This window comes from Myotis lucifugus, unplaced genomic scaffold (genome assembly GCF_000147115.1).
Source record: "Myotis lucifugus unplaced genomic scaffold, Myoluc2.0 scaffold_355, whole genome shotgun sequence".
NCBI classification, from domain to species: domain Eukaryota; kingdom Metazoa; phylum Chordata; class Mammalia; order Chiroptera; family Vespertilionidae; genus Myotis; species Myotis lucifugus.
In genome coordinates this window covers 589,867-613,922 of record NW_005871403.1, presented here as the reverse complement: position 1 = coordinate 613,922, position 24,056 = coordinate 589,867, and the positions used below count along the sequence as shown (strand labels likewise).

Below are 24,056 nucleotides of genomic sequence, written 5' to 3'. Positions count from 1 at the left end.
ATGGGGGTCATTGATGACCTCAGCAGGCAGTGCAATGGGAGTGGGCAGGGGAGTGAGTGAGAGTGGAGGACATGAGGACAACCAGTGAACATAAGTCTTTGGAGGATTCTGCTATGAGGGGAAAGAGAGAAATCAGGTATTAGTTAGAGGAAGATGTGGATTTTAGGGTGCGTGTGTGTGTGTTTAATTGGCAGGAATTAAGCTTGTTTAAGTGCCAGTCAGAATAATACAGTGGAAAGGGAATGATATTTCAACAAGTCACAAGTGTACTGGGCACATTGAGGACACTGGCTAGAAGGTAAATGGGTGTGCTAGAGAGCGAAAAAAAAAACCTAAGTTGAAAAAGGTTGGGTATGTTGATTAGAGATTATATGTGACTTTGAAAGCCAAGGGAAGAAGTTTAACATTGGTGCAGCAGATGAGAAGAAATGTGTACAGGTTCTTGAACAGAAAAATGAATGAGTTATGTAAGGGATTTGACCCAGAATATCTCAGAGGTGGGAGAGTGATTCAGAAATGTAGACAGAGGACCTGGACTAGATTTATCATGAAAGAAAAGGAAAAATATGGAATCATTTCCAAAAATAGTTCATAGGTTTTAGTAACAGACTGGTTAGTTGCAAAAAGGAAGGGGAAAGGAAGGTTTAAATATGTTTTTAGGGTTCCTTGAATAGGGGAACCTAAAAAATGATTAGTGCCACTGTCAGACATGAATAAAAAGAATGAAGGGAAGAAGGAATGGATACTTAAAGTTAGCTGCCACTGAAAAGTTGAGAAGGCTGATGATTAAGGGGGGAAAATAGGTTTGACCTTACAGAAATTATTGGAACTTTTTGAGAAAAAAATTTATGCAGAGTGATAATGAAGACATATCCTAATAGTTTAGACTCAGAATGAGCAAGTTCTCTTGTGTCTAGGAGACAAGGCAGCAATCGTGTGGTATGTGAAGATGGTGAACTTCATTTATATCTCCCACCGAGAAGTACTCTGTGAATTCTTGTTGAATAAATGAAGGATTGATCATTTATTTCAGAAAGTCACCCTTCATCAGTGCATATTAGACAGAAGACCTACTAAAGAAAAACCTCAGTAGCTTATTCTTTGGGTAAGATGAGGACATTAAAAAGGGCCTGAAAATATTTTATTTCAATTCATAAAAATCACTATTTAAAAGTGTCACCTGTTTTATGGTTTAAACTAGAGGCCCGGTGCATGAAATTTGTGCATGGTCTGGGTCCCTAGGCCTGGCTGGCGGTCAGGGCTGATCGGGGCCTTCTGGCTGCCAGCTGGGGCCTTCCTTTCCTGGCTGCCAGCTGCCAGCCAGGGCCTCCCTTCATTCCACGCCGCCCCCTGGTGGTCAGCGCACATCATAGTGAGCATTCGGACTCCTGGTCTTCCGGTCGAACTCCCATGGGGACAATTTGCATATTAGCCATATATATATATAGATGATCATGCTATTGTTATTTTCGAATGTGCTTTATGTTCTCTGAAAAGATTTCTTTTTACCATACCTTTATCTCTCTGTATATTGTTATGGTAGGATTTTTCACTCCTGTTTTTTTAAAATTCATTGTATAAATGTAACTGTAAAATAAAGAAGCAGGAAAATTACTCAAAGTCCAACCTATTTAATACTCACGTGTTCTCAATATTATATGTTCCTTCCTAGGGTGTGTCTCTATGACTACATAGTTTGGTGCATCTGTGATTAACTGCACTATAATATAAATTTTCATTTGGCCTTTAAAAATGTAACATATCAAACAATTTTTAAAAAATATATTTTATTGATTTTTTTACAGAGAGGAAGGGAGAGAGATAGAGAGTTAGAAACATCGATGAGAGAGAAACATCGATCAGCCGCCTCCTGCACACCTCCCACTGGGGACGTGCCCGCAACCCAGGTACATGCCCTTGACCGGAATCGAACCTGGGACCCTCCAGTCCGCAGGCCGATGCTCTATCCACTGAGCCAAACCGGTTTCGGCAATCAAACAATTTTTTAACAATAAATTATGTTGGGTGGAGCTTGCTTTTATTTTCACGTCTTACATCAGACAACCAGCCTCAGTAGGAATAAGTGCTGATCTGATATGAGGATGGGAAGGAGACAGAAGTCCGGTTCCCTCGGCCCTGGGCTTCCCACCACTCTGCTGTCACTCTTGCCATGGAGTATTGTGTTAGTAGCATGCCCAGTTTCAGGGCTCCGGATGTGTTGTTCAGCAGTGAGGCTGCTTGAAAGAGACTGAGGGTAGAGCCCTGATGATTGATTGCATCATGGGCTGGAGCACTGCCACCGCTTTACTCTTACCCACCAGTGCCCATGACGGGGTGTGTCGGGGGCAGAATTAGGCCCCAAATGGGGCAGTGAGCAGCCAAGTACCAACCTTAGTTTGGTCTGATGATGAATTTTAACAACTCTCTAAACTTTACCTCTGCTAATTGCAGTTTCTGAAATTATGTGTACAGAGATGGGAAAAATCTTTTAGAAAATCTAAAACAATTATACTGAGGATTTTCTTTAAGAGAGAAGAAAGAACAGATGTAGTAAAAAAATTCAACTAGATTATGTGTTTTTTAATCCACAACTGGATATGTTTCATAAATGTACTTTGGTTTATTGTAAAAAAAATTATTCCTAGTAATTTAAATAAAGTTAACTAACACCTAAGTGGAGAACAAACTAAGATTTGGCAGCTAAAGGAAGGAGTTAAACTGTCACTGGAAATGATGACAGAGTTCATCTCTCTTATTTTAGTTCTTCCCATCGTCAAAACCAGTAATTGAAAAGGAACCTTAATTTTCGTAGCATTATTAGGCATGGCAAATACCTCTGTGATCATCAGTCCTGTACTCTCAGTTTTGCCTGGTCTGATTATAGTTGTGGTGAAACTTTAATTATCTTTCTGTTTTCATTATGGTCCTGGCCAAGATTACTTCACCTTAGGGGACTGTTGTTACTAAAACATTTTATTGCTTAGTGATTTTAGTCTTTCTGTAACAAGAACAATTAGCCCTGGCTGGGTGGCTCGGTTGGTTGGAACATCATTTCATACATCAAAAGGTTGTGGGGCCGAAACCGGTTTCGCTCAGTGGATAGAGCATTGGCCTGCGGACTCAAGGGTCCCAGGTTCGATTCCGGTCAAGGGCATGTGCCTGGGTTGCGGGCACATCCCCAGTGGGAGATGTGCAGGAGGCGGCTGATCGATGTTTCTCTCTCATCGATGTTTCTGACTCTCTGTCTCCCTTCCTCTCTGTGAAGGATCAATAAAATATATTTAAAAAAAAAAGGTTGTGGGTTCTATCCCTGGTCAGCACCCATACTGGAGGCATCCGATCCATTGTTTCTCTCTCACATCACACTCTCTGCCTGTCTGTCTGTCTGTCTCTCCCCGTACCTCCCTTCCTCCCTCCCTAAAATCAATAAACATATCCTCAAGTGAGGATTAAAAAAGAATAATTAAATAAATCTTTTTTTTGTTGCATATCGGGTAGGTTGCAAGTGAGGCATCTGGACACCTGAAGCATTAGATGTGTATTGTAGTACTCTTAGCTTTCGAGTAACTTAATTTGAAAAGTTACTATAAAAACCATAGTTTTCCGGTATATTATTATGGCAGTGTAGCCATTATTATGTCAAAGTTTTAAATGTCAGAGAGTTAGCAACAATGCTGTCATCACCGCAGATTTCAAGACGCTTCAATATGGCTATGCGGTAGCTCATGCCTGAGTAAGTGTAGGTGGTGGGTTTAGAGCTACTGTGCGGTGTTGGGTTCTGCTTCTGCCTTAGCAGCCCGGAGCTGCCGCCAGTCTGAGGCTGCATCCCCTGCCCCAGCCTTTCCTACACTGTAGAGGCCGAGAGACTGGTGGCCTCCAGCCCAAGGACGTGCTTGCGTAAGGCACAGCCAGCAGCCGTAACATCCAGTGGCCTTGGAGTTTGTGAAACAGGTTCATTGACATTTAGCCTCTAAGGTGGGTTTCATTTCTAGATCATACGACAGTGATGTCTGGGGTTTCACCCCTACAATTTTTTTCAACATTGTCTTTAATGTATAGTATAAATGAAAGCTTAAATATAGGATGGATGAAAATTTTAAAATGATTATAGTGTCGAAGTCTAGATGAAAATAAAAGATAATTCCTTACATTTCCCATTATAAGTTCTAAATTCCATATCATTTCCATATTATATAAATCCCTTTAACATTTAAAGCTGTACCTTAGAGATAGATGATATGCCCCTCTCCCATGTGTTCTTGTTTATGGATACAGACGAGCACACCATTTCCACTGACGTTAAAATCAATAGGTCATTGGATCAGATCAGTCTTTCATTGGATTATTTATGTCTTTTGATTTCTTAATTAGTTTGTGCTTAGTCTGAATATATTAATGATTAATTTTTAAGTATTTATTGAAAAATTCATATGAAAGTTTATTTTGTTGAAAGACTGTTGTTCATTTGTCAAGGTTATCAATTCAGATAGGTTATCAAGGTTGCAACTTAAAGAAAACCCAATGCAAGGTGACTTCTATGAAGGGTATTTGTTTGGTTGTGTAATTGGAAGGCCAGCCATAGGCCACGCCTGAGGGTTGATTGAGTTAGCAAACCCACAGTGCTGCCACGGTTTGGGTTGTCTTCTTTCTACTCTGCTTCTCACCTTCCTCTCCTGACAACAGGATGGCTGCCAGCCAGTCCCAGACTTAACTGATTTCTCACTCATGTCCAGCAGTCTTTCAGAAGCTCACCCAGAAAACCTTTCCTTAGTTGAGGGATGTGCCCATGCCTTGAACCACCAACTATGGCTGGGATGGGATTGTTTTGAGTCACTTCCCCTCAAGTAGGGGGCTGTGGGAGGAGGTACAGAAACCCCAGTCAGAACTGGGTGGTTATCTAGAGGAGGAGGAAGTGGATGGAGGGCAACAGCTTCCTGTTTGCCGCGCCACGCAGGTTGAAGTGGCTTGGGCTTCATTTATAAAGTGCTTGCTTTGTTTCATTGATTTCTACTTTTGTCTCTAGGGTCTGTGACAGCAACCAAACGGACAGGCATTCCAGCTCCTCGAGAACTTTCGGCAACTATCTCAAGAGAGAGAACTGTGCCACGTGGTCCCACCAACCCAAAGAAATCGGTGTCTAGTCCAACTTCTTCCAGCACACCCACCCCTACCAAGCACCAGAGGACCACTTCCACAAGACCCAGGCCAGAGAATGAAGGCGGAGAAAAGGCTGTGCTCGAGTCCCAAGTTCGGGAGCTTTTGGCAGAGGCCAAAGCAAAAGATAGTGAAATTAACAGGCTTCGAAGTGAACTAAAGAAATGCAGGGAGAAAAGGACTCTGAACACTGCAGGAACCGACGCTTTGGACCCAAAGATGGATGGAACATCAGTCTCAGCAGGTGACTCTGAACCGTTGATACAAGCTCTTGAGGAGAAGAACAAGAATTTCCAGAAAGAGCTTGCCGATCTAGAGGAAGAAAACCGGGCCTTGAAGGAGAAACTGAGTTATTTTGAGCATTCACCAAATTCAGAGGGGGGGTCCAGTCACACTGCTGAGAGCAGCTGTCCAACATCCCTCACCCAAGAGTCAAGTTTCGGAAGCCCGACTGGGAATCAGGTGTCAGGTGAAGTAGATGAATATAAAAAACACACCCCCCAAACCGTATTGCGGACGTCGGGCTCTTCAAGTAGCGATGTTACCAAAGCTTCTTTGTCACCGGATGCCTCCGATTTTGAGCACATCACAGCGGACACCCCCTCTCGGCCCCTGTCTTCCACGAGCAACCCCTTTAGGAGTTCAAAGTGTTCTACCACTGGGAGTTCCCCTAACAACGCGAGTGAACTGTCCCTGGCCTCCCTTACGGAGAAGATACAAAAGATGGAAGAAAACCATCATAGCACAGCAGAAGAACTGCAGGCTACTTTACAGGAATTATCAGACCAGCAACAAATGGTGCAGGAATTGACAGCCGAAAATGAGAAGCTGGTGGATGAGAAGACGATTTTGGAAACTTCCTTTCATCAGCATCGAGAGAGGGCAGAGCAGCTCAGTCATGAGAATGAGAAGCTGATAAATCTCTTACAGGAGCGAGTGAAGAAGGAGGAGCCCAGCACGCAAGAAGGAAAGGTCCTGGAGCTGGAGCAGAAGTGCACAGAAATCCTGGAGCAGGGCCGCTGCGAAAGGGAGAAACTGCTCAGCATTCAGCAGCAGCTGACCTGCAGCCTACGAAAGGTTGAGGAGGAAAATCAAGGGGCTTTAGAGATGATCCAACACCTGAAGGAAGAGAACGAAAAACTGAACGGGTTTCTAGAACTGGAACGGCAGAACAGTAGTGTGATGGCCCAAACTCTGGAAGAGTGTACAGTTACCTTGGAAGGGCTGAAGATTGAAAATGGGTCTTTGAAGGCTTATTTGGAGAATGAGAAGCAGAAAGCTATAGAGACCAGTTCTATGGGGCAGACGGCAGAGGGCTGTGAAATTCAAGAAATGTTGAAAGTAGCTCGAGCTGAGAAAGATCAGCTGGAACTGTCTTGCACTGAGCTCAAACAAGAATTACTAAAGGCACATGGTGAAATTAAACATGTTTCAAGTCTACTAGCCAAGGTAAGGAGATACCTCTTTATCAGTGTTTGCTCATCCTTATTAACATTTCCCTCCTTGATCTTTAAATTCAAAGAGCACAGAGAATCTTTTGCTTAGTCATGTTCATTCTGTTAGATTCCAGACAGGTTGGAGATACAAAAATGAAACACCCCCAGTTTCTGACTATAGGCAGTTCCAAATGTGGCGGGGATGTAGTGAATCAAATCCATCAGTGTGGTGCAGGGGTAAAGGACAGCCCAGAGTTGTGTGCCAAGGAGGAACACCCAGAATATGTGGGGTAAAGGAGGGTAGTGCAGGAGGACTTTTTGAAAGAAGTGACAGTAAGCTGAGTCTTGAAGAATGAGTGAGAGTGTCTGGCCAGTGTGGCTCAGTGGTTGAGCATCGACCCATGAACCAAGAGGTCACTGGTTCAGTTCCTGGTCAGGGCACATGCCTGTGTTGCGTTGCAGGCACAATCCCCAGTAAGGGGTGTGCAGGAGGCAGCTGATCAGTGATTCTCTCTCCTCATCGATGTTTCCATGTCTCTATCCCACGCCTTTCCTCTCTCTTTAAAAATCAATAAAAACAAAAACAGCAAAGAAGAGTGAGTGAGAGTTATCCAGGTCTGTCAGCATGCCTGGGATGCTTGTAACAGAAAATTAAAGTCACCCCAAATTTCCCCACCAAGTAATAATATTACCAGTATTTTGGTATTTTCTTGATATATGTTATGTGTTTTTCCCATAAGTTAAAAATTTTTTTTGAAGAATCGCCTTGTACACATTGTTAACTTTTAAAAATGTAACATTTTCTGAGCATATTGTCATTATCATTCTTTGATACATTATTTTAAAGACCAGATAGTATTCTATGCTGTAAATATTTTGTATGTACTTTACTAGTGGCCTGTTGTTGAATGTTTGTGTTCTTTTCAAGTCTTTTGATACTGTAAATACATATTTTATATCTCTCATTATTTCCTTAGGAAAAATTCCTGGACAGTGACTTCCTGTTTCAGAGGATGACCCTTTTAAAACCTTTCAATACATTTAGCCAGATCGCCCTGCAGACACATGACCCCAGCCTGCCCCCCTGCAGATCAGGAGAGTGCTTGTTCCCCAACAGTTGACATCAAGTTGGTGTCACATAGAGTTTCTTTTACGTGTATCAAGACCCTAGGTGTGTGCTTTTGTGCTGTCCTGTGTGTACAGGGACACTGATCTGCAGTTGCAGTGAAGCTGTAACTGGTACTAGTCTTTCCGCCCTTTTCTGTTACCATCGGAAAGTAAAACCCAGTCCTCCTAGGCACATTGAAAGCTTATTTAATCCACCAGCAGCCACAGATTCTAATGATGAGGCAGAAGGGAATAGGGACACTTGTGGCACAAAACTGTAATGAAGGATAGAAAGTGCTGACGGGGAGGAGGAAAGCCTGTGTCCTCGCGACTTGGCTAACGGTTAATTTTGTGGCCTGGGCAGGCCCCTTTCTATTGTACAGTGTTGATGGGAAGGGTGATAGTGGAAGGATTCTGGCCTTGTTCCTTATTTAAAGGGAGCGCTTTCAACATTTTGTCATTAAGGATATCTGTTGGGGCATTTGCTGTATACCTTTAATTGAGTTATGCAAGTGTTTGGCTAAGAAAGTTTTGTGTTTTTTTTAAAAGGATGGATATTGAATTTTTCTACATCTACTGTAGATTTTATGCATTTGTAAGATCTATGCTGTAGATCTTGGACATCTACTATGATCTTATAGTTTTTATGTAATCAAAATGTTTTTTCTTCTTTAATTTGTTAAGGAGGTGTGAATAATAATAACAGATTTTCTTTTTTTTTAATCCTCACCTGAGGATATGTTTTCAAATTGATTTTTAGAGCGAGAGAAAGGGAGAGACAAGACAGAAAAAGAGCGAAAGAGAGAGAAACATCAATCAGTTGCCTCCCATTCGTGCCCCAAACGGGGATTGAACCCACAATCTAGGTATGTGCCCTGAGCAGGAATTGAACCTTCCAGCTTTTGGTGTAGGGTACGATGCTCCAACCAACTGACCCACACGGCCAGGGCTACAATAACAGATTTTCTAATGTAGCCTAGTGTTAAATCATCTTTGCACAGCTGGGTTCAATTCTGATTCTTCAGTTCTCAATGGCTTCACTTGATTTTTTGCATAGAACTTTCAGCTATAACTCAAAGTGACTGTCCTATTAGTCAGCATTAGACTGCTTGGTGATGAGCAGCTGTTACCTGGAGCTCTGCATTTATCCACTGTAATTCTCAAGAAGGTGAATACTCTGAGAAAGGAGCAAAGTAACCTATTTACAAAGAGGAAGAAAGGCAATGCCAAGCCGTCCCATAATCTAATAGATTTAGTAAATCTGTATATGTTTCCAGCTTAGTGACTCAGCTATTGTTCGGAGAGCCTCTGAAAAGCCTTAAAATGTACTTTTTCCCTCCCAGTACAGTTGGGTCTGAAATTTGTATGAATCCTTATACAAAATTCATAAAATATTTAAAATAATTGTGTGAATGTTTTGTAGGCTTTCTCTTGCTCTCATTGCTAATATAGCCATTCTTTTCAGCTTTTCTGATACCCACATGTACAACATGCCTTTGTACACCTTTGAGGAGGGGCCAATTCCACAGAATCCTGAGGTCTGAACCTCCCAGCCAGTCAGCAGCATTCAGGGGTCTGGGGTTATTGTTTCTCCAGACTCTAATGCAATTAGGGTTACGTTTTTTAGCTTTCAAGTTTTCAGTCCTTTATGGTCTTGATTTCAAGTTAGAGAATTTTTACAAGACGTGAAACCTAGAAGTTTTAAAAGAAAATACTGATTTTCACCCCTCTGCCCTGAGATTGAAAGCTTATCGGTGGTATAGCCTTAGAAATTTAGTTCTTTCTACAGAAACTCAGTGTCTCTTCCAGAGGAGTAAGGAGATTACACACTTGCTGTGAGCGGTCAGGGAAAACTAGAGGTGAAATGATCATTAACTAATTGCAAGAACTACTAGATCCATACTATAAGTTTTAACAGTTTAGGTTTACTACATGCATCCTTTATTGTGTCTGAATCTCAGCAAAAAATGCTTAAAGAACTATGAGGATTTCCCAGTTAGGTAGTTGCTTTGTGAAAGAAATAGTTTTTCCTTATACTTGGGGATGTGGTTTAATGGTAATTTTACAGATGAAAAGATGGTAAGAATTTGGAAAAGGAAGTCATTAGGTGAATGAATGGATATCCTATATAATAAAAGGTTAATATGCAAATTGTCCCCTCGACCAGGAGTTCGACTAGGAGTTAGACCGGGGGCAGGGCTGGCCAGCCAACCCCCTATGGCTCCTCCCCCCTGGCTGGCCCCACCCATGATTGGCCCTGATAGGGGGCGGGGCCAGCTGGCCAACCTTCAGCATCCCCTTCCCCCAGCTGGCCCCAGCCCGATCGAACCCCACCTGTGCACAAATTCGTGCACGGGGCCTCTAGTAGGAAAAGAAAATACATATTGCATATTTTATAAATACTATCTCTCTTTTAATAATGGGAGAATTTTAATTTATGTGTCAGTAGGTAAAATGTTCCACATTTCTATTCTCATTGGGCCAAACTAGAGTAGCCACTGACAAATTCTAGAGTAGAATTTGAGGTGTGGCAAGTAGATGATTCTGTAGGCATGATTGCAGAACAGGACTTCTTGAAGGGCTGAGACCTGAGAACCTGGCTTAAATACAGGTGATCTATGAGGAGGGTGCCAGGTGATGCTTTGGACTGTGAGACACAAGAACCTCCTAGTGTCAGTTGCCTAAGCAAACCGGAGTTCACTTCGCTCCCGTAATCAGAAGTCCAGGAGGTAGGCAGTTGGTAGCTGTGGTCAGGGCTGCCTGATGTCAGGACTCTGGGCTGGCAGCTCTGCGATTCTCTCCGCCTTCCTGCCAAGGGAGCAGGGAGCACAGCATCTTCAGCATCTCGTCCTCAGAGTCCTGGCGGACAGGAGGCGTGGCAGGAGCCCCCGCAGCAACTCCCTTTATATGTGGTCAGAACTGGGTCACACACCTTCCCCCATCCACCCTCCTTGAAATCATAAGATCATGTCCTGACTCTTGAACAAAATTGGGATTCTCTGTAAGAAAAAAGGGAGCATGGCTTTTGGTAGGGAAGAGCGCCATTTGCCTCAGCCTCCGACAGAACTCCCTCCACATGTTCACTCTTCCCTACCCCTGTTCATTCTCCACAAAGTGCTCACAGAGATCTCCTATGTGTGTAATGCCTGCACAGTTCCCCTTTGCACCAAACACTCCACCCAATGCGCGAAGCCCTGTGTTGCCTTCTGCTTACACCTCCAGCCTTGGTTGCACCACCGTCCTCCCCGCCTGGGCCCAGCCACGCCGAGTTCTTGTCCTAACTCGCATCAGATGAAGGAAGTGGGGGCTCTCTCTGCCAAAAGTGTTCTTCTCTCTTTGCTTCCCTGACCCTCTCCCCATTCTTCACTTGCCTGGTCCTGTCTTAAGCTTTAGGTCTCAACTATAGTGTCACTGCTTTAGAGAGACCTTCAGCTCTGTGGGGTCATTGTCTCATGGCCTGAACAGCCAGCATGTCTGCATCAGCTCGGATCACTTGTGTGAAGCCCCCTGCCCATCCCCATCGCCTCAGAGGAGTTCAGAGTGTTGGTGGATCTCTTTGGTAGAGTTGAGGGGAACTTAGGGATCACTTCCCTATGAATCATGGACTGGATACTATTGGAAAAGTTGGTTAAGATTGAGTTGTTTAAGCTGAAAACCTGAACATTTCAGTTATCTTCAGTTGAGACACTTCCCCCCATTCTCTCCAGTACATTTGGCTGACAATCATGTCAGCTCCTGGTGAAATAGCCTATGACTTCATGCTGGGAAGAAAGCATGTAAGAAACGTGTAAACAGAGCCTGTTTTCCTGTTCTCCCACGCAAGTCAAGAGAAGGCATGTTGAGGCAGCTTAGGGAAGGCCTGCAGGTCCCTCACCTGGAAGCCTTCGAGGTGGGCAGTTGCCCCAGGAAATGTCCCAGGCCTCAGCCTGAAGTCTGCTGTGCAGCAGGAGCTAAAGCTTAAGAAGAATCAACTATAGAACCAGAAAGCCCATTCCTCCTTTATTAGGTCAGCTATGCCATCACGTGGCCCAGAATACATGGCAGTCACGTGTTGGCACAACTGTTGGATTGCTCCTCTGGTAGGGCTCTACTCTTGAACCCAGGTGAAGAGGGTTCAACCTGACGGGAGCTCAACCTGAGGGTTTGACAGTGAGAGATCCGATGTTTGAGTAAGGGTGGGCTTGCTAGTAGGACCAGAATCACAGAATCTGTGCTTCAACTCCCTGGTCTTCCATGTAGCTCATAAGAGGAGGGGGGGCTGCTTCCCCGCACGGGCCCAATGACACCTCTCCCCTTCTGGGTTTCCCTAGCTGATCCCCTTTCCTTCCGAGGGCCCTAGTTTTCTCTTTACACGTATTAATACCTTCCATGAAGTCAGACCTGAATACCATTCTTTTTCTTTAACTTGTGGGACTTGTCTCTGAAGCCTGGTGTCACCCTAGCATTTATCCCTCCTGAGTGAGCACTGAGGGTCTCCTAGAGAGTTCCCAAAGTATGATACACATTTTTGCCCTCTTGGAGATGTCCACAGCCATTTTTCTTTTTCCATAACAAAAGTGTACACTAAACTAGCAGATCCTCCTCGCCCTGGTGTAGCAGCATTGCAAAACAAATAGTTCAAGTTTAGGCCAGAATGAAACAGGGCTCTCCATCAGCAGTATTTCTTCAGAACAGCGCCAGGAATTAAGCAGGAGTTTTGGAGTAGCCAAGTTAGATGTAAAAACAAACACGAGAAAAATAACACACATTCTTACTCATAGTAAAGTTACTCAGGCAATCATTCCAAGATTATTTACTTTCATATTATATATAATTTTAACATCGTGACTTCTTCCATATATAAGGTATTTAATAAATACTTGTTGAATGAATAAATGAATGAATGTCAGAAACTTGCAACAGAATTAGGAGAGAGGCTGCTTTAATTATATCCATATGTTAAAAAAATGATATTTATCATCATCCTATATAATAAAAGGCTAATATGCAAATTGACCGAATTGCGGAATGATCGGTCGCTATGACGCACACTGACCACCAAGGGGCAGATGCTCAATGAGGAGCTGCCTCTGGTGGTCAGTGTGCTCCAACAGGGGAGTGCCACTCAGCCAGAAGCCCTGAGCCAGGCTCATAGCTGGTGAGTGCAGCAGTGGTGGCGGGAGCCTCACCTGCCTCCGTGGCAGTGCTAAGGATGTCCGACTGCCAGCTTCCTTAGGGGGAGCGGGCTTAAACCATCAGTCAAACATCCCCCCGAGGGCTCCCGGACTGCCAGAGGGCACAGGCCGGGCTGAGGGACACCCCCCAAGTGCACGAATTTCATGCACCGGGCCTCTAGTATTTTAATAACAGCTAATATTTTAGTGCTCTATATGTGCTAAGCACTCTTAGAGCCTTTGGATCATTTAATTTTATAATTTCATGATATAAATACTGTCATTATCTTAATTTTTTTCAGTTCAGAAAACTGAGGCTGAGAATAAGTTATTAGGCTAATTAACTAACAAAGCCTAGAATTCAAGTTAGGTCTGATCCCAAACTCTTGCTTTTTTTTTCTTTTACTACAGTTTACATTCATTATTATTCTATATTAGTTTCAGGTGTACAGCATACTGATTCAACAATCATATACTTTACAGAGTGGTCCCCCAGTATTTCAAGTACCCACCCGGCCCTATACACAGTTAGTACAATATTATTATTATTTTTAATGTAAGCCCAATAAAAATATTTTTTATTTTTTATTAAATCTTTATTGTTGAAATTATTCCATATGTCCTCTTTTTTCCCTCATAGACTCCTTCTAACCCACCTCCATCCCCCACCCCAGGCCTTCACCACCCTATTGCTGTGCCCATGGATTATGCATATATGCATACAAGGTGTTTGGTTGACCTCTTCCCACCCACCCACCTCTGCCATCGCTCTGAGATTCCATAGTCTGTTCTATGCTTCTATGTCTCTGGATCTATTTTTTTTCATCAGTTTATTTTGTTACTTAGTTTCCACATATAAGTGAGATCATGTGATATTTGTCTTTCTCTGACTGACTTATTTTACTTAGCATGATACTCTCCAGGTCCCGCCATGCTGTCTCAAAGGGTAGGAGATGCTTCTTTTTTTACAGCTGCATAGTATTTCATGGTGTAAATGTACCACAGCCTTTTTATCCACTCATCTATTGATGAGTACATGGGCTGTTTCCAGGTCTTAGCTATTGTAAATTGTGCTGCTATGAACACAGGGGTGCATACATTCTTTCTGATTGGTGTTTCAGGTCTCTTAGGATATATTCCTAGAAGTGGGATCACTGGGCCAAATGGCAGTTCCATATTTAATTTTTTGGGAAAACTCCATACTGCTTCCCATAATGGCTGCACCAGTCTACATTCCCACCAGCAATGTACTAGGGTTCCCTTTTCTCCACATCCTTGCCAGCTCTTGTTATTTGTTGATTTGCTGATGGTAGCCATTCTGACAGGTGTGAAGTGATACCTCATTGTCGTTTTAATTTGCATCTCGTTGATGATCAGTGACTTTGAGCATTTTTTCATATGTTTCTTGGCCATCTCTTTGGAGAAGTGTCTATTTAGGTCCTTTGTCCATTTTTAAATTGGACTGTTTGTCTTCCTTTTGTTAAGTTTGTTTGCGTTCCTTATATATTTTGGATTTTAACCCTTTATCAGATGTATCATTGCCAAATATATTCTCCCATGCAATGGGCTCCCTTTTTGTTTTGTTGATGGTTTCTTTTGCTGTGCAGAAGCTTTTCATTTTGATGTAATCTCATTTATTTATTTTCTCCTCAGTTTCCTTTGTCCTAGGAGATGTATCTATAAACATATTGCTATGAGAGATGTCTAAGATTTTGCTGCCTATAGTTTCTTCTAGGATTTTTATGGTTTCATGACTTATATTTACATCTTTTATCCATTTTGAGTTTATTCTTGTGTATGGTGTAAGTTGGTGGTCTAGTTAAAATTTTTTCCATGTATCTGTCCAATTTTCTCAACACCATTTACTGAAGAAACTGTCTTGACTCCACTTCTTGCCTCCTTTGTCAAATATTAATTGAGCGTAATGTCTTGGGTCGATTTCTGGGGTCTCTGTTTTGTTCCATTGATCTATATGCCTGTTCTTGTGCCAGTACCAGGCTGTTTTGATTACAGTGGATTTGTAGTATAACTTGATATTTGGTATTGTGATTCCTCCAACCTTGTTCTTCCTCAAGATTGCTGTGGCTATTTGGGGTCTTTTTTGGTTTCATATAAGTTTTTGGAGTATTTGTTCTAGCACTGTGAAATATACAGTTCGTATTTTAATAGGGATTGCATTGAATCTGTAGATTGCCTTGGTAGTATGGACATTTTAATGATGTTAGTTCTACCAATCCATGAACACGGTTTATTCTTCCATTTGTTTATATCTTCTTCTATCTCTTTTTTTCAATGTCCTGTAGTTTTCTGAGTACAAGTCACTTACCTCCTTAGTTAAGTTTATTCCTAAGTATCTTAATTTTTTTTTCTTTGCAATGGTAAATGGGATTGTTTGTTTAGTTTTTCTTTCTGAGAATTCATTATTGGTGTATAAAAATGCCATCAAGTCTTTCTTTGACTGGCTTATTTCACTTAGCATAATGCTCTCCAGGTCCATCCATGCAGTTCTAAATGGTAAGGTTTCATTCTTTTTATGGCTGAGTAATATTCAGTTGCATAAATGCACCAAGTTTTTTTGTGTCCACTAATCTACTGATGGGCACTTGGGGTGCTTCCAAATCTTGGCTATTGTAAATAACACTGCAGTGAACATAGGGGTGCATATATTCTTCGAATTAGAGTTTTGGGTTTCTTTGGATATGTTCCCAGAAGTTAATTGATGGGTCATTAGGCAGTTCCATTTTTGAATTTTTTTTGGAACATCCATACTGTTTTCCACAGTGGCTGCTCCAATCCATATTCTCACCAACATTGCACGAGGGTTCCCTTTTCTTCACACCCTTGCTAACACTTGTTGTTTGTTGATTTATTGTTGATCACCATTCTGACAGGTGTGAGGTGATATCTCATTGTGGTTTTAATTTGCATCTCTCTGACAATTAGTGACGTTGAATATCTTTTCATATGTCTGTTGGCCATCTGTATGTCCTCTTTGGAGAAGTGTTTATTCAGGTTGTCTTCCCATTTCTTAATTGGATTGTTGTTGTTGTTTTTGGTGTAGAGTTGTATTAGGTCCTTATAAATTTTGGATACTTATATGACTTTTTCATAAATTTTAGTATTAACCTCTTATTAGATGGCAATGAGTCAAGTAGATTGTCCTTTCGCTTTGATGATGGTTGCTTTGCTGTGCAAAAACTCTTTTAAGTTTGATGTAGTTCCATTTGTTTATTCCTTCTTTTATTTCTCTTGCTGGAGGAGATATATCAGAAAAAATATTGCTGCAAGAAATGTTGGGGATTTTTCTGCCTATGTTTTCTTCCAGGATTTTTATGGTTTCAGGTCTTACATTAAAGTCTTAAATCCTTTGAGTTCATTCTTGTATATGGTGTAAGAAGCTGGTCTAGTTTCATTTTATTTTATGTATCTGTCCAATTTTCCCAACACCACTTATTGAATAGGTTGTCTTTGTATCTTCTTGTCTCCTTTCTCATATATTAATTGTCCATATAGTCGTGGATTTATTTCTGGGCTCTCTGTTATGTTCTGTTGATCTATATGTCTGTTTTTATTCCAGTACCATGTTGTTTTGATTATTATGGCCTTATAGTATACTAGAGGCCCAGTGCACGAAATTCGTGCATGGGGGGGGGGGTGTCCCTCAGCCCGGCCTGCAACCTCTCCAATCCTGGACACCCTCAGGAGATGTCAGACTTGCAAACCGGGACCGCTGACTCCTAACCGCTCACCAGCCTGCCTGCCTGCCTGATTGCCCCTAACCATTCTGCCTGCTTGCCTGATTTCCTCTAACTGCTCTCCCCTGCTGGCCTGATCGCCCCTAACTGCTTCCCTGCTGGCCTGATCACCCCTAATCATCTCTGCCTCCGCCCCCACCACTGTGGCTTTGTCCAGAAGGACGACCGGAAGATGTCAGGTCGACCCGATCTAATTAGCATATTACCCTTTTATTAGTATAGATTAGTCAGCTCAGACAGCCATAACAAAATATCATAAATTTCTGTGGCTTAAACAACAGACATGTATTTTTCTCACAGTTCTGGAGGCTGGAATTTGGGGTCAGGGTACCAGCATAGCATCATCCCATACACCAAAAAGTGGTGGATCGATTGCTAGTCAGGGCACATGCCCAGGTTGCAGATTTAATACCCAGTCCAGTGAGTGCAGGAAACAATGGAACAATGTTTCTCTCTCTCTACCTTCTTCTCTCTGAGATTAATTAAAATGAATGATAAATAATGTTCTCTAAGTATGGTTTTAACAGGAAAGACATTAGTGATCTATGAAGTGAAAAAGTCATTATAACACATATATACAGCATGACCCCATTTAAAAAACATATTTATTGATTTCAGAGGAAGGGAGAAGGAGAGATAGATAGAAACATCAATGATGAGGGTCGTTGATCAGCTGCCTCCTGCACACCCCTACTGAGGATCAAGCCCAAAATTTGACCAGGAATCATATCGTGACCTCCTGGTTCATAGATTGATACTCAACCACTGAGCCCCACCAGCCAGGCCCCATTTTTATCAATACCAGGCACATGAGGTACATTGGCAAGATCTCACTCCTAGACAAAAGTCTGAAATTGCCCAAACTCCTTTGCAGCTAGGTTTCTGGATATGAATTCATTTCTGCCGATTGGATGTGCTTGCACAATATTTTGAAGGAAGAAGTGGGGCAGAGGCATCTTCCCACAGTTTGGGCTGTTTGCTGCTGGTGATCATGTTTGCAGAGATGTGGAGGTTTTCTGCAGTAGAATCCAGGCTGTGCACAGGCAGTTGTGGCAGAGGCAGTGCCCAGTGACACTTGCAGGACAGCAGTTTCCTGATTCCCCGGTCACAGCTGTGCCAGAGTGTCCTAGAATTCAGTTGTGGCTGAAGGGGCAGCTCCTCCTGCTGGGCAGGGAGTCTTTCCTGGGGGCCCAGCCTAATACCCACTCCTCCAGCTTTCCGATGATTTCCCAAGCACCAATTCCCTGTGCTAAATTCTTTCCTCCCTAAAATAGCAAAGATGTAAAAACATTTTGGATCCTCTATTTTCAATGAAAACAATGCTGCACAGGGTCAGGTCTGAGAAGTGGGTGAGGTGTTGCAGAAGGCTCCCTTCTTTGAGTCTCAGCTTCCTCTTCTGTAGAATCGAGACCAAAGATTATCTGTGGCAGCTGTGTTTCCCGAAGATGGCCACAACATTTCCTATCCCTCCTGTGGCCTTGCCACTTCCTCTCTCTTGAAGTGGGGCTGACCTCTGAATTCCAAGGCTAAGGCCGAAAAGGCATGGGGCTGCAGCCCCGCCCACCCCACCAGGGTTTCCAGCTCCGGCCCTGCCCAAGCCACTCGGGGCTCTGTCTGGAGCAGGGCCTTGCTCTCCTGGCTCACTTCCCCTCTGTCTGCAACCCAGCACCTCGCTGCACATCATGGCCCACCTGCTGGTGCTGCTGGGCCCAGCGGGTGGGGTAAGAGCCCACGTCGGGCCTTGCACCTCCTGGCTCCTGTGTGCCACTGCCCCCTGCGCCCCGCGGCCCCTATTCCTGCCGCTGTTCCGACCAGGGCCAGACGCCCAGGTGCTGTGCGCAGCCCGCGGGGACTGCTGTGGCCACCAGGAAAGCCTCCCCACTCCATCCCTGACTCCAGTGCCCTGATCCTGGGTCCACTTCTGCCAAAGGAGAGCTTTGCCCACGCAGCTGCCCGAGACTGAGACCGAGCAACTCCAAGGTCCCTGGACCCCAAATTTCTGCCAGCCGAGGCGGTTGGCCGGCTGGCCCCATCCTGATTTGGGTGTTGGGGGTGATTGGCCCGGATCAGGCTGGTTCACTGGCCACAGTGGGTGTCATAGCGACTGGTAGTTAGATTGTTATGGTCGTGATGGCGTTAGTCACTGGCCTTTTATATATAGAGATAATTCTTCTGTTCAGATTTTTTGTTTCTTCTTGATTCAGTTTTGAAAGTTTGTATGTTTCTAGGAATTTATTCATTTCTTCCAGATTGTTCTAATTTGTTGGCATATAATTGTCCATAGTATTTTCTTTTAATTAATTGTATTTCTAAAGTGTCAGTTGTCTTCCTTTTTTTTTTTAATTCCTCACCCGAGGATATTTTTTCATTGATTTTTTTTTTAGAGAGAGTAGAAGAGAGAGGGAAAGACAGAGAGAAACATCAATGTGAGAGAAACACATCGATTGGTTGCCTCCTGCATATGCCCCGACCAGGACCCAGGCCAGGGAGGAGTCTACAGCCAAGGTATGTGCCCTTGACCGGAATTGAACCTGGGACCCTTTGTTTCACAGGCCAGTGCTCTATCTACTGAGCCACATTGGCTAGGGCATCTCTTTCATTTTTTATTTTATTTATTTGGGTCCTCTTTTTTTCTTGATGAGTCTGGTTAAAGGTTTATGAATTTTATTTCTTTTCACAGAACCAGCTCATGATATCACTGATCTTTTGAATTGTGTGTTAGACTCCATTTTGTTTACTTTCTCTGTGATATATATTATTTCCTTCATTCTATTCACTTTGGGCTTTGTTGTTTTTTTTCTAGTTCCCTTTGGTATAAGGTTAGATTATTTATTTGAGATTGTTTTTGTTTCTTGAAGTTGGCCTGTATTGCTATGAATTTTTCTCTTAGGACTGCATTCACTGTGTCCCATAGATTTTGTGTTGTTATGTTTTCTTTTTCATTTGTCTCAAGGTATCTTTTGTTTATTTTTTCCTTTATCTCCTTGTTTACCCATTTATTGTTTAGTAACATGTTATTTAGCCTCCATGTATTTGTGGTTTTTTTGTTTTGTTTTGTTTTGTTTTGTTTTTTTGGTATAGTAAAACCTTGATCAAAAGGCTAATTCTAGCAAGGAGGTGTCTGTTAAAACCAAAAGTCTGTGATATAATAAAGTTAGTTTTCCAAATGTGTATGTTAAAAATTGGCAAATTAGTTTATTTACCTGTTTTTACTTATGTAAACACATTTGTGTAATTAAAATCAAATATGTATTTAATTTCACATACCCTTTTATGTAATGATGTTTACTTTGAATTTATATTAGTTCACGCAAACACTCCATCCATGCTTTTGTTCCGGCCCTCCGGTCCAGTTTAAGAACCCATTGTGGCCCTCGAGTCAAAAAGTTTGCCCACCCCTGGGCTAGTAGGTCTCCTGTGAGGGGGCAGCACCTGTCCAGCATGGGGAGGGTCCCACCCCAGAGACACACAACTCAGTCTCTGATACCCCTGAGCTTGTCCTCAAGAGGCCTCCCAGAAAGTCTACACCAGAGGTCCTCAAACTTTTTAAACAGGGGGCCAGTTCACTGTCCCTCAGACATTCCACACATGCGCACTGCGGGCCCGGGACGAGTCGGCTGCTAAGCCGGACAGGCAGCGGCAGCAAAAACACCCAGCGGGCCGAATAAATGTTTTTGGCGGGCCGCAGTTTGAGGACCCCTGGTCTACACCATGGGTTCAGGCGGCTCACTCTTTGAGAGGGTGTGAGCTTGTCAGGGTGGGAGGACAGAGAGTCTGGAGGGGCAGGGGGGCTAGTGCATTCCCGTATGGAGGGGAGTGTTCCACCAGGAAAGATGGTGTCTGTGAGCCGTGTGGGAGAGGGACTCAGCAGGGGACCCTGGTGGCTGTCCCTTCAGCTCTCTCAGGTAGTATTGCAATTTAAACTCTGGCAGTCTGGCTCCAGGTCCCCACCCTTAGTCATTTTCATGAACTACAGTAGCTTTCAAACTTATGACAGCAACCTACAATGACATGTATTGTGACACAGAACCACACCTTATAATTGAAACAAGTTTCACAGAAAATACTCACCCTTAACGTAGGCAATGTACTCTGGTTCTTTCCCATGTTGCACTCTCTCTTATTCTCTCTCTCCTTCCCTTTCTTTTTTATTCTTCCCACAACCTCCCAATTGAAAAACAGTGCAATACTTCCTTTCACTGTTCGTTCATTTGTCAGATAATTCATTAGGGCTGACCATAGGGATAGAAAGGTGAAGAAAGCATACAGGGCCCTGTCTCCATAGAGTGTACAGCCAGAAGGTTTGCACATGAAATACATTTGGAAAAAACATATTGTATATGGAAACCCCTCCAAATCTAGGAAAAAATCTGTTAGGTATCAATCAGGCTTACAATACCTGGTAAATATACAACTATTTGGTAATAGAAATTGAAAGACTATAGAAGAGGGACAGTTCATAATAATAAAATAATTAGTATATTCAGACAGTGGAATGCTGTGCAGCATTTGCAGTAATGACCTAGAGCAATGTATATCAGTATGAATATATCTCAAAAACAAGTTATAAAAGCATAATAAACATAGTATAATACAGGGCAAAAACACATTACCATATAATATAATGCAGTATAATACAGCACACTGTAAAAGCATAGTATACTATAACATCATCTGTGTAAAAATTTTATGTATAAAAACCACGGAAGGAATGACCACACACCAATTTTAGAATAATGCATATTGCTCTCTAGGGTGGGAGAAAGTTGAGGTCTTAACAAATCTTATTAAAGTAAAAAGATTTAATAAATGTTGGCAGAATTTCACCATTGTTAAGTCTGTATGGTTATCTCATCACTTTTGGTGCTTTTCTGCACATTAAATGTTTAATGATTAAAAATTGAAAAGGTAAAATGAGTTTCTGTGCTGTGCAACTTTTCTTTGTCTGGTGCCTGCACATTTCTATGTTCTGTGCCTTCAACTGGTGTTCTCTGTGACATTAATGTTATATAACTCCAAGAGAAACCACTGTAGCCACAAGTATTTGATGGTGAAAGAGATTTGGGGATGTCAGGATTTAGGGTGCTGTTCCTGGCTTCCCAGCAGGCGGCGCTGCTCCACAGCAGATGTGAAGTAAGGCAGCCGCCCCAGCCTCCCAGTGTGAAGCGCTGCTTTACCCAGATGCCTGAAAGGAGGATATCTAAGTATGCGTAGCTTTCTTTATGTTGGTAGAAAGGGGTACAGAATCCACCCGTTTGTCCTTGTGTATGTATCACATTTCTCTGCGTATTTATAGCCTTGGCTGTGTCTGTGCTGCCAGGTGTGGCATGTGCCAAGCGCTTTCTCTGCTGTTGTGTTGAGGAGCCTGGTGCTAATGTGTGGAGAACTTTTTCCTGTTACATTGACCAGGGAACTTTCCTTTTATTTTAGGTGGAGAAGGATTATTCTTACTTGAAGGAGATATGTGATCATCAAGCAGAACAGCTGAGCAGAACCAGCCTAAAACTACAAGAGAAAGCATCAGAGAGTGATGCAGAGATTAAAGACATGAAGGAAACCATATTTGAATTGGAAGATCAGGTGGAACAGCATCGAGCTGTCAAGTTACATAATAATCAACTCATCAGTGAGCTAGAAAGTAAGTGAAATCAAGCCCTGATGAAATGTCAATCAGGAGTGGGTAGGATATAAAAGAAACCAGCAGCAGTGGGTAACTGGGAGATGGTATGTAAGAATGTTTATGAAAAGCCTTTCTTTTAAATGTTCTATAATCTCCTAAGAAGAATGGCAATTAAAAAGACAGAATAATTAATCTCTTAAACTAAGTTGAAAACTGGGTGATGTAGAAGAAAAGATTGTTGTACGTGAGTCAACAGTGTGGGGTGTTAGGTATACTGTGTGTGAGCCACACTGCTGAACACACTCGTCAGGCATAACAATGTGTCCTCTTTCAGGATTGATGGCTAAAAAGGTGGGTGACAGATAGAGTATCTGAACAGTGTGTGCTCTTGGTGTCGGAAAACACTTTCAGCATGTGTCCTATTGATGGTAGGATATCAAATAACTGAAAAGGTGGCCATTTTGTCACTGAAGAGGCACTAGTATATGGCTTATTTACAAAGTCATTGTCTGCTTTGAATAGGGAAAGACATGTTTAAAATGATCAGTCAAATATTGCCTGCTTTGTCCAGATTAAGTCTTATCAAATGATCTCATTTAATGTGTTTTGCTTTTGTAACAAAAGAATTAATGCATAGATCTTTTAGTGACACTAACCATTGCTAAAAATAGCATACATAGGTCAAACTGATCATTCATGGAATCCATATTTGTGAGTTCACCCACTTGACAGAAGTTATTTGTAACTTCAAAATCAGAGTTTGCGACACCTCCACGGTCATTTGCAGACGTGCGCAGGGCAGTGAAAAATTTGAGTCTCCCAAAGTGCACCCCAGCTCAGGTTGAACTTGGTGACACCTTCTCACTTCACCTCTCCCACTGTAAACAAGTCTTTTTCATGGTTTACTTAGTGCCATGATTTTTGCATTTTTGTGCTTTTTGTTGGTGCTTTCACTGTTTGAAATGAACCCCAAGTGTAGTTCCCAAATGCTGTGTAGTGTCCCAAGGTGCAGAAAAGCTGTGATGCATCTTGTGGAGAAAACAGGTGTGTTAGACCAGCTTTATTGAAACCCGATTCTAGTGCTCTTGGGTGTGAATTCAGTCTTAGCAAATCAGCAGTGTTCATTGAGTCATTCAATGTTAACCAAAACTTAGAGGAAGTTCACCAGTCTGCACAGGAGATTGCTCCAGAAGGTGCTAAAAGTAAAGTCTGTGGTGTTTGATGAAGCTGTGGAAAAACGGCCAAATTTGTAGCTTCATGCGGTAACAGCCAATTAAAAACCACACACAAAAAACATAGTGGACAGCATTACTGTAAAGTAAAAAGCAGACAAATTTGCAATCACATTTTCCAGGATCAGGAAAGGACTAAACTCTTCTCAGTGGGTGCTGGGCTTGCATGGCTCAAGGGCAACACAGTGAGTGAGAAAAGTTAAAAACTTGCAGGTGAGGCAGGTTCTGCAGATCAGGCGGCTATGGGAAATGTTTAAAAATACCTGTTATGCAGGAAAAGGGTTATGTGGGCAAGCAGGTGTCCAGCATTGATGGGAGGGGCTTTTTTTAAACAAAGACACTGGCAAACAAAGTTATTGTATAAAACATAAATAGCTCCCTTCTGGGCCTAGGGCTAGCAAAAGCAGACCTTGGTGCACATCTTGGTCTTTTCCAAAGGCACCCAGTCCCAGCAGAGGGAGCCACAAGCTATGGATTGCTAATAGCTACAAACAGGGTACTCAGGGTCAATCACGAACAGAGTCTGACATTGTCCTGCACTAGAGATTAGAAGCCATAGTAGATCTACTTAATACACAGACACAAACCCAAACAGGCCG

The 24,056-nt window shown here is 42.6% G+C and overlaps 1 protein-coding gene across 1 annotated transcript in view; it reads left to right on the top strand.

Annotated features, from left to right (window-relative positions):
* The window catches only part of SPECC1 (sperm antigen with calponin homology and coiled-coil domains 1), a 98,066-nt gene continuing 74,010 nt past the window's right edge, over positions 1-24,056 (top strand). Inside the window, exons 1-3 of the mRNA XM_023764858.1 lie at positions 1-52; positions 5,024-6,603; positions 22,036-22,243. Coding sequence (XP_023620626.1) covers positions 1-52; positions 5,024-6,603; positions 22,036-22,243 — 1,840 coding nt within the window. The remainder of the gene's footprint in view (positions 53-5,023; positions 6,604-22,035; positions 22,244-24,056) is intronic.